This window comes from Bufo gargarizans, chromosome 6 (assembly GCF_014858855.1).
Source record: "Bufo gargarizans isolate SCDJY-AF-19 chromosome 6, ASM1485885v1, whole genome shotgun sequence".
Classification (NCBI taxonomy): Eukaryota; Metazoa; Chordata; class Amphibia; order Anura; family Bufonidae; genus Bufo; species Bufo gargarizans.
In genome coordinates this window covers 267257552-267269011 of record NC_058085.1, presented here as the reverse complement: position 1 = coordinate 267269011, position 11460 = coordinate 267257552, and the positions used below count along the sequence as shown (strand labels likewise).

Genomic DNA, 11460 nt, shown 5'->3' with positions numbered 1-11460 from the left:
CTGCTTCACACTAGACTTGCCCATCCTCCTCCTGCTGCTCATTTATTTTCATACATCTCTGTTTCTGATTCATTTTATAAGTATAATAAGTAAAAACAGACTTTCAACTAATTGGAAGCAAACAGCAAAACACCAAAAAGAGATGAAAATTTAGTTTTAGGAATCGAATAAAAACGCCCTCCCCCTAAAGAAAAACCCACACACCCCATGTCTGCATTTGGGGAAGCCCCCTGAGGACACATGGAGGGGGGATTCAGCAAATGACATTCATTTTGGCTTGAAATGAAATTCACATTATTGTTGCGGGAGAGGTGGAATCCGGACCATTTTCCTGTTCTCAATAATGGGATTTTTTTTTCTTCGTTTTGTTTTGGTAACAGTTAAGGTTAACCCTTCTCTGACCAAGAAGAGGCATCTGGGTAAGTAGGTTATAGTGGTTGACAGAAGCAGCAGTGAAATGGTTAATTTTGTTCAGTATATAAGAGGAGAGAAGAGAAATATCCCATATTCTCACTCTCATTATTTTGTAATATTGATAACATCATCTATGTAATAACTGCTGTGATTATATGCAGCTATGGACTAAATCCAGACCATGCCCAAACAAGATGATGTATAACTTATACCAGCCATACATATATATTTATATACAGAAGATACCCAGGTTATACCAGCATGGTCCATGCCACTATATAGAAGAAGATATATAACTTATACCAGCTGTACATATAGAATTATATACAGAAGATACCCAGATTATACCAGCATGGTCCATGCCACTATATAGAAGAAGATATATAACTTATACCAGCTGTACATATATAATTATATAAAGAAGATACCCAGGTTATACCAGTATGGTCCATATCACTATATACAAGATGTATAACTCATACCAGCTGTACATATATAATTATATACAGAAGATGCCCAGGTTATACCAGCATGGTCCATATCACTATATACAAGAAGATGTATAACTTAAACCAGCTGTACATATATATTTATTTACAGAAGAAAAAAAAACATAGCATAATACATATCACTATATAAAAGAAAATCTTTATACCAGCTCCCACCAGCAGCACAGAGTGTGTCAGGGGGTCTGTTTGCTGAAGTGGTTGTTTTTTCTAGGTTGTCATGTAGGTAATGCAAGCACCTGACTTGTTATTCTGACATCCTAGAAGCCTAAGATTTCTCATGTCTACCGTCTCCTCCATGTCACCTGTTTGCACCCAGCTTCCTAGTCCTGCTTATCTCTGCAGTCATTATGCTTCCGCCAGCTACTCTCCATTGCCCAGACAAACATCATATCTCACAGAGGGAATCTTGGCATGAGCTGAGGATTTAACCCAATCACCAGCAGTAGGAGCTTGTGGAGCCATTACCAATTCTACAGCTTTCTTATTGATTTTTCTTAGTGGAGGAGGGGGCTCAATGCCGGGACTAGCTGCCATCTCAAGTGGAACCACACTGCTCATTAGTTCTGCTGCTTTGAACATTAAACGAACCATTACATTTTATGTGTTTAGATTATCTTTCCCACAGCCAGGAGATGTGGTCCTACAGCAAGGAGATAAGTGTAACTCTATAGAAATACACATTCTCCACAAAAGATAGTCCTAGAGTAGAGGCATGTTCCTAGAGTTGAGTAGCGATACAACCAAGAAATATGGTTCTAGAGCAAGAGGGTTCCTAGAGCCAGAAGAAGTGGGGCTAAGATCAACAGACATGGTGCTAAAGTCAAGTCATACAGTATGGTCCTAGAGCCAAGAAACATGTTCCTACTGCCCAGTCAAGAGATATGGTCCTAGGCCCATGAGAAATGTTTCTGCAACCAAGAAAACTAGAGCCAACATATACAGTCCTACAGTCAAGATATTAATTCTGGTCCTAGGGAAAGTGTTCTTAGATTCAAGAGATGTGTACATAGAGTCTACAGTTATATTCCTAGACCTCGGAAGACATGTTTCTAGAGCCAATAGACTTCTTACCAAAATTTAATGAGCCAATAGACAAAGTACTACATCCAAGAGATTGAGTTCCTAGAATGAAGAGATGTTTTCCTCCTACATTTAGGGAACACAGCACTAAAACCATGAATAAAGGTTCTAAACCTATGAAATGTGGTTCTAGAGCCAGAATAAGAACTGCTTAGGGATTAACTCATCTGTGACCAGATATTATTTCTGGTTATTTCTCAACCAATTTTTGAGGGTAGGAAGGGATGTAACAATCAGATTTGAAAAGAGAATGCAATTTTTTTAGCTTGTTTGTAAGAAAGCTGGATGGCAACCAATATAGTCTCCATTGCAAGATTGTCACCAAACTTTCCTAGCACCCTGAGAAGAAAGTGCTCTTAGTTATGTAGTGATACATCCTTGGGACACTTGGTGACAACCCTCCTGTGGGACCTGTACTGGAAGCCATATTGGCTGTCACCCAACTAACCTAGAAACAGATATAACCAGGAAATGACTGGGAAGTGATTCAATGACGCCAAGTGAAAATAAATTCATGACATTACGAGGGACACGTCATACTTTCAGAATTTTAACCAGTACGCTACGGCAAGAGCTGACGAAGGATTATCCTAAAGAGGTGTCCTACAAAAGGGTTAACTCAAGTCACACCAGCCCGGGCAACACAATGCCCTCAGCTACATGTTTTAATGTGCGGGAATCTGTGCAAACAGGAAGCTCTCAGCCCTGCTACGAGTCGGGAAGTTGGAGATGGGAGCGAGAGGTCCAGAGAGGCGGAAGCTGGCAGGAAATTCCCTTCGCTTATCTCTGGTCCGCAGGTCTCGTTCAGCCTTCCACAAAAACACACAGCTGGAGTACTTCCCAGCGGTCCACAGCCAGTTAATGGGTTGGAGAAAAGGGACAGGGATAGGCATATAGGTTTAGAGGCTGGGGCTATGAAATATGTATGAGCTAAAGCTCATCCCTCCAAAAAATTCATATTGTATCCTATTACTTTAAAAGGGCCTTTAGGATCTAGGCCGGAGCCCTTAAAATAAAACAGACCCATTAACCAAAACTCTATCTATTGCTTTAGTTTTCTCAGGGAAAGTTTACTGACAAGTTGACCAATATGCAAAAAATTGGAGTGTGGCGTCGCACTCACCAGATCTCACGGTCATCCGGAATGCAGCAGCCTGCCTGGAGTCCTAGATCCATAAAGGCTCCTATGTATACAGTCCAATGAATGATACTCTCACGGCTGTGGCAAATTACAGATTCATTAAATAGCTCACTATGTATCATGGTGGTCACCCATATAAAACATAAGATCCAGCCACACACATACCTTCATGATGCCCGCTTCCAGCGCGTCCCTCGGCAGCCAGTGCGCATGTCCGGGGAGGAGGGGCCATGTGCTCACATGTCCGTCGCTAGTCACATGATCACAAACTAACACGCCCCAGTGATCACAGTGACGGTGGAGCTCCTCCCAATCCCAACCCAGTCAGTGCATCGTTGCCAGGGACATGCAGAAGGCCGCCCGCCCTCGTCTATGCTGCCTGTGAAGGTATCCCATGCAAACTCGCCAGCGACCATAGCAGAGGGGGGCCTGTTCTTCAATCAAGTGTATCATGAAGCAGTGTTGACCAATATGGCAGCCATCACAACTTTGGTTTCCACCTAGCATTTCTGGTCTCCCAAAATGCAAATCTGACTTGTTATTCAATCATATGGGATCAACGGAAGGATTTGGCATTTAGACGTCTTGGTGGAAGTTCCTGACAGAAGATGCCCAGGTTATAACCACATTGTCCATATCACTATATACCAGAAGATGTATAACTTATACCAGCTGTACACATATAATTATACACAAAAGATGCCCAGGTTATACCAGCATGGTCCATATCACTATATACAAGATGTATAACTAATACCAGCTGTACATATATAATTATATACAGAAGATGCCCAGGTTATACCAGCATGGTCCATATCAGTATATACAAGAAGATGTATAACTTATTCCAGCTATACATATATAATTATATACAGGAGATACCCAGGTTATACCAGCATGGTCCATATCACTATATACAAGAAGATGTGTAACCTATACCAGCTGTACATATATAATTTTATACAGAAGATGCCCAGGTTATACCAGCATGGTCCATATCACTATATACAAGAAGATGTATAACATATACCAGCTGTACATATATAATTATATACAGGAGATGCCCAGGTTATACCAGCATGTTCTATATCACTATATACAAGAAGATGTATAACGTACACCAGCTGTACATATATAATTTTATACAGGAGATACCCAGATTATACCAGCATGGTCCATATCACTATATACAAGATGTATAACTTATACCAGCTGTACATATATAATTATTTAAAACATTATGTAACAATGGTCATATTGTCAACCGGCTTTGCAAGATTAATATACAATCAAGGGTTTAGGGGTTTTCAGGGGTAATGCATATTAGGGTGCATTCACACGACCATGCCCCCTCACGGGGCACACGGAGTGCTGTCCGCATCTTTTGCGGCCCCATTGAAGTGAATGTGTCCGCATCCGAGCCGCCAAAACGGTAGCTCGGATGCAGACCAAAACAACGGCCGTGTGCATGAGGCCTTTGTGAAAGCAGCCTTACAATCAATGTTCCAGCACTAGGGCCCAGCAGCCACTCTTTCTATGTGAAATGCAGCATTGACACTTTTTTTTCTTGTTGCTAATGTTAAATCATTTCACACCAATCGGAACTGTTAAGACATTATTTTGTAATGTTTGAAGACTTGTGACCTCATTTTTCAAACCAGTGGATACAAGGGATGGATACATATGATGCATCACGCCACACCAAAATAATACATCTATACAGTGCTCAAATGATACCGCCACACAGTGCATATATAATACCATCATAAGGTGCTTAAATAATATCCCTATACAGTACTCAAATAATACCACCATACAATGAATACATAATACTGCTGTAGTGATGAAATTATACCACTCTACAGTGCATACACAGCATAACTGTTACCACCATACCGATCTCAGATAATACCACCCTGCAGCGCATAAGGCTGAGTTCACACGGGCGAGATTTCCGCACGGGTGCAATGCGTGAGGTGAACACATTGCACCCGCACTGAATCCAGACCCATTCATTTCTATGGGGCTGTGCACATGAGCGGTGATTTTCACGCATCACTTGTGCGTTGTGTGAAAATCGCAGCATGCTCTATATTGTGCGTTTATCACGCAGCGCAGGCCCCATAGAAGTGAATGGGGCTGAGTGAAAATCGCAAGCATCCGCAAGCAAGTGCGGATGCGGTGTGAGTTTCACGCATGGTTGCTAAGATGACAGTCTATTCACTGTATTATTGTACCTTATAACATGGTTATAACGGAAAATAATAGCATTCTTTAATACAGAATGCTTAGTAGAAGGTCAATTGAGGGTTACAAAATATAAAATAATTAACTCACCTTCTCCTCTTGATCGCGTAGTTGCCGATCTCCTTACTCCTTTAATCATGAGCTGCCGGCTAAAGGACCTGTGGTGACGTCACATCACATGGTCCAATCACATGGTCCATCACCACCAGGGGAAGGTGAGTTAATTATTTTTTATTTTATAACCCTCAATTGACCTTCTACTAAGCATTCTGTATTAAAGAATGCTATATTTTCCCTTATAACCATGTTATAAGGGAAAATAATTACATCTACACAACCTTGAACCCAAACCTGAACTTCAGTGAAGAAGTTCGGGCCTTGGTACCAAAGCGCATTGCACCCGCGCGATAAAAACTGAACAACGGAAAGCAATCGCAGTCAAAACTGACTGCAATTGGGTACCTACTCGCGCGGGTTTGCCGCAATTCACCCGGGACGTATCCTGAACAAATCCGTCACACCCGTGTGAACCCAGCCTAAGTCTTCCATGTACAGTCGTGGCCAAAAGTTTTGAGAACGACACAAATATTCGTTTTCACAAAGTTTGCTGCTAAACTGCTTTTAGATCTTTGTTTCAGTTGTTTCTGTGATGTAGTGAAATATAATTACACGCACTTCATACGTTTCAAAGGCTTTTATCGACAATTACATGACATTTATGCAAAGAGTCAGTATTTGCAGTGTTGGCCCTTCTTTGACTGGGCATGCAATTCGACTGGGCATGCTCTCAATCAACTTCTGGGCCAATTCCTGACTGATAGCAACCCATTCTTTCATAATCACTTCTTGGAGTTTGTCAGAATTAGTGGGTTTTTGTTTGTCCACCCGCCTCTTGAGGATTGACCACAAGTTCTCAATGGGATTAAGATCTGGGGAGTTTCCAGGCCATGGACCCAAAATGTCAATGTTTTGGTCCCCGAGCCACTTAGTTATCACTTTTGCCTTATGGCACGGTGCTCCATCGTGCTGGAAAATGCTGGTGGCACTCCGATCCCGCAGCTGAATCCTCTTTAGGAGACGATCCTGGCGCTTGCTGGACTTTCTGCAATCTTAGTAGCCACAATATCCTTGCCTGTGAAGCCATTTTTATGCAACGCAATGATGGCTGCATGCGTTTCTTTGCAGGTCACCATGGTTAACAATGGAAGAACAATGATTTCAAGCATCACCCTCCTTTTAACAGGTCAAGTCTGCCATTTTAACCCAATAAGCCTGACATAATGATCTCCAGCCTTGTGCTCGTCAACATTCTTACCTGAGTTAACAAGACGATTACTGAAATGATCTCAGCAGGTCCTTTAATGACAGCAATGAAATGCAGTGGAAAGTTTTTTGGGGATTAAGTAAATTTTTATGGCAAAGAAGTACTATGCAATTCATCTGATCACTCTTCATAACATTCTGGAGTATATGCAAATTGCTATTATAAAAACTTAAGCAGCAACTTTTCCAATTTCCAATATTTATGTAATTCTCAAAACTTTTGGCCACGACTGTAGTGTTAAAATAACACCAGTGCATAGCACACTGATTGTACTAACATATAGTGTATCAGTAATAATGCCATAGCACTGCAAAATAAGGGCTCGTTCACACGAATGTATTTTGCGTTCCGTATACGGGCCGTTTTCTGCGCGTTCCTCTTACGGTTCGTATACGGAACCATTCATTTCAATGGGTCCGCAAAATATGCTGACAGCACTCTGTGTGCTGTCCGAATCCATTGCTCTGTCCCGTGGCCCCGCAAAAATTATGAGTCCTGTCCTATTCTTGTCTGTTTTGCGGACAAGCATAGGCATTTCTATAATGGGCCTCCTGTTCCGTTCCGCAAATTTCCGGAAGGCACACGGTCGGCATCCATTTTTTGCAGATCCGCAATTTGCAGACCGCAAAAAACGGCACGGTCGTGTGAACAAGCCCTAATACTGTGCTCAAATTAGACAATTGTTAAAATTATAGATTCATGCATTGCTCAAGTAATACTGCCATACAGCACATTCTGCTCATGCAATGATATTGTACTTTATAACTTAAAATATGAGCAAATGAAAACGCCACTTAATATAAATATCCTTTTACACGCATTAGCTTAGCAGGCAAATATCAGGAATGGAGAAAGCGAGCAAGTGTTTGCTCATCCATTAGGTGATTGGCGGCACCTTTTACACAGGCCAATTATCGGTAACGAGTGTTTCTATGAATTCTCATCCCTGATAATTTGCACAATATCGGTCCATGGAAAATGACCATTAGGCCAGTTTCAGATGAGCGAGTTGACTGCAAGAAACATGCTCTGTGTGAAAGCATGATTTCCCGTCCTAAACTCTGCTCTTGTAACTGGACCTCACTGCATTATAATGCAGTGTGTCCCTGTCTGCAGGGCCTGCATCAGCACCTTGCAAAGTCGGGCAAATGCTGGGGCCCACTGCTCCTGAGGGGGCCCACTGAGCTGCTATGGGCCCACTCATTACTGTGATTTCACATACGCAGTACCCCTCTGGTGGGCCCTCTGAGTCACATGAGGCTGGCTGCTGCAGAGATTCAGACACGCCCCCTCTCCACTCCATTAAGCAGAGCAGCAGGTTACCTTACCAGCTTCAGACAAGAGTTTGTCAGTGAGTCTGTCTCTTCTCTGTGGGACAGGAGTTGTCGTACTGCTTCATTAAGCAGTTTGCCTCCATGACACCTGCCCCCCTCCCCCCATATCCTGTCCTATCTCATCCTCATGGAGCCCCTTCTGTCTCCTTTCCTCCCTCATGTATCCAGAGCTCCTGTTCCACCCTCCAATCTCCTATTGCTGCCCTGCACAGACCTCCTGCCCCTACTTCTTGTATGAATCCCCCTCAGAGCCCTTCCACCTACTTGCTGTGTTCACCCCTCCTGTCCATCCAGGGCCCCAGGCCCCTGTCTCACTCCTCTGCCTCTCATTATGGTGTCGTCTGAACCGCATTCACCATAAGGACCTTCTAACGTCACATGGTCATGTAACTGTGCCCCTCACCCCGTACTGTGCCCCCTTATACCCTGCATTGTGCCCTCTTACCACACCCTGTACAGTGCCCCTAGTTATTCCCTGTACTGTGCCCTTTTATACCCTTTTATCGGGTTACTGTATGGTGTTGTTATCCGGTCACTGTATGGCGGTGTTATCAAATAACTGTATGGCCATAACTGTATCCCTTTCCCTGCCCACGCCACCTTTTTTAGACTTGGCATGAGCGGGTGCTAAGGACCTTTGCGCCACAATCTGTGTCAAAAATACACCTAATATAGACATATTTCTATATAATAAATGATCCACTAATTGTATTATTATTAGGGGGTAGGGCTAATATCTTTATAGTATATAGATTCTAGTGTATTATACTGTGCCCTGTATTTCCCAGTAGAAAATGATCCTTGGGAAACACAGTCCTCATCCCTGACCACCAGGACCAGGTAGCGACCTGTCAGTACATGGCAGCCTCCCCTCTCCGCCACGCTGTTTCGATTTGTACTGGTGCTTATTCTAACACTAAGGCTGGGTTCACATCCCATTTTTGCCATCCATTTAATGCATACGTTAACAGATGCCTCAGACTGATGCCGTCCAGTGCCGTCCGTTCACCATACAGTATTATTGTACAAAAAACATATACTTTAACGTATGCATTTTTTTAATGGACTCTGCAGGATACAAAAATAGGGAGTGCTGCACATTTGTATACATCAAACCAATAGGAAAAACGTGATGTGAACCCACTGGGGTGGCGGGGGCTTACAAAAATTTTCTGTGGGGCCCAGTCAGTTCTAGCTACATCACTGCACAGCTCCTTCTCTCCTCCAGGCCCGGCCCAGGGGTGGCGTCATGACGTGTGTCTCACTGCTGCAGCGGGCCTGAGGAGAGAAGGAGCGCAGGGAGCTGCGGTTAGTAAATGACAAGACCGCCGGCTCCCCTGCGCTCCAGCAAAGATAGGTATGTGAGGGGGCCACTGGGGGGGGTCATTACACTGTGAGGGCCCCTTACATAGTATAATGACCCCCAGTGCCCCCCATTTAGTATAATAATCCCCAATGACCCTCCATTCAGTATGATGACCACCAGAGCCCCCATTCAAAATAATGACCCCCGGTGACCACCATACAGTATAATGACCCCCAGTGCCCCCTGCATACAGTATAACCCCCAGTGTGGGGGCCACTAGGAATCATTATTCTGAATGGGGGGCGACTGGGGGTTATTATTCTGAATGGAGGGCCACTGTGGGGTCATTACACTGTGTGTGGTGCCACTGGGGGGTCATTATACTGTTTGGGGGCATTGGGGGGTTATTATACTGTGTGATGGGCTACTAGTGGTCATTATACTATATAGGAGCCACTGGTGGTCATTGTACCGTGTGGGAGCCACAGAGTGACATGTAAATGTACAAAAATGCCTCAAGAGGGCCCACTAGGCCCATATAAACCTGGAGCCGGCCCTGCCTGTCTGACATAATCTGTAATGAATTGTACTGATGGCATTATGTCAGTACAATTCTTTACAGCTGATGTCCAACAGGGGCACACAGTATTATAAATCATTATAATGCACTTAGGTCCAGTTACAAGAGCAGAGTTCAGAACGGTAAATCACAATCCCACACAGAGCGTGTTTCTTGTAGTTAACTCGCACGTCTGAAACTGGCCCTAGGGAGAGTAAAAAAAACGGATCCTGTGCATCAGTTATGCTCATGTGGCATCTGTTTGAGCCATTTCTGTCTGAAATCCATTTTTTTTAGAAGGAACAAAAAAATACTGCATGCAGTGTGCTTGCCGTCTGCGAACTGCGGACACATTCACTTGATGCACTACTTTTTTGCGGTGCGGAGGCACCAACAGAGAACCCACGGAAGGACTGCTTCCGTGGGCTTCCGATCTGTGCCTCGGTTCTGCACCGCACCATATCTCCCGGATTGTGGACCCATTCAAGTGAATGGGTACGCATCCGTGATACGGTGTGCACACAGCCAGTGCCCATATATTGCAGACCCACTGTATGCAGGCCGCAATACAGGCACGGCTGCCTGAGCCCTGTCAAACTATGCTGACCGGGCCCCATTGTCAAAATGCCTATGGACAAGAATAGGACATCTTCTATTTTTTTTAAGGGATGGATATGCATACAGTGTGCGGCATTATTGTGACTCCATTAAAATGAATGGGACTGCATCCAGCCCACAAAAAATGCGGATTGGATGCAGAAAAAAATATGGTTGTGTGATTTAGGCCATAAGCTTGGTTCACACATAGTGGCAGTATACCCCGTGGGCAAAAACTGCTATGCATTTTCTGAAAGGGTCACTGAGTTTTCAAAAAAAATGTTTATGTCTTAGATACATATCAAAGGTTTTGATTGGTGGGGGTCTGAGCGTTGAGACCTCCACCAATCGCTAGAACGAGAAGAGAGAAGCGCTCATATCATGCTGTCTCTCCTTCAGGTGGCGGATCCGTTTTTTTCCATTTTTATATCACCCAACCGCATCCTAACGGAACGGATGCATCCTGATGTGCAAAATCAAAACGGAGCCGTTTAATTTCCGATATTGAGATCATCTGCCGAATATCAGTAGGGGAATTAACAATGCAAGTGTGAAAGTTGCCTAAGGGTACTTTCACACTTGCGGCAGAGGATTCCGGCAGGGAGTTCCGTCGCCAGAACTGCCTGCCAGGTCCGTCAAAACGTATGCAAACTGATGGCATTTGTCAGATGGATCAGGATCCTGACAAATGCATTGAGATGCCGGATCGGTCTCTCCGCTGTCATCCGGAAAAACGGATCCGGCATTAATTTTTTTCAAATTTCTTGCGGTCTGAGCATGTGCAGACTGCAATGCCGGATCCGTTTTGCCGGAACACTCGGCATTAATGCATGTCAATGGGAAAAAATGCCGGAAGTGTTCCGGAATTTTGGACGGAGATAAAACCGCAGCAGGCCTCTTTCACACGACTGTATAGCTTTTTCAGTATTTTGCGGTCCATTTTTCACGG

At 43.9% G+C, this 11460-nt stretch overlaps 1 protein-coding gene across 1 annotated transcript in view; it reads left to right on the top strand.

Moving 5' to 3' along the window:
• Positions 1-322: 322 nt before the first annotated feature.
• The window catches only part of SAMD10 (sterile alpha motif domain containing 10), a 223044-nt gene continuing 211906 nt past the window's right edge, over positions 323-11460 (top strand). Inside the window, exon 1 of the mRNA XM_044296617.1 lies at positions 323-419. Within this exon, the coding sequence (XP_044152552.1) occupies positions 344-419 (76 nt within the window). The 5' untranslated portion in view covers positions 323-343. The remainder of the gene's footprint in view (positions 420-11460) is intronic.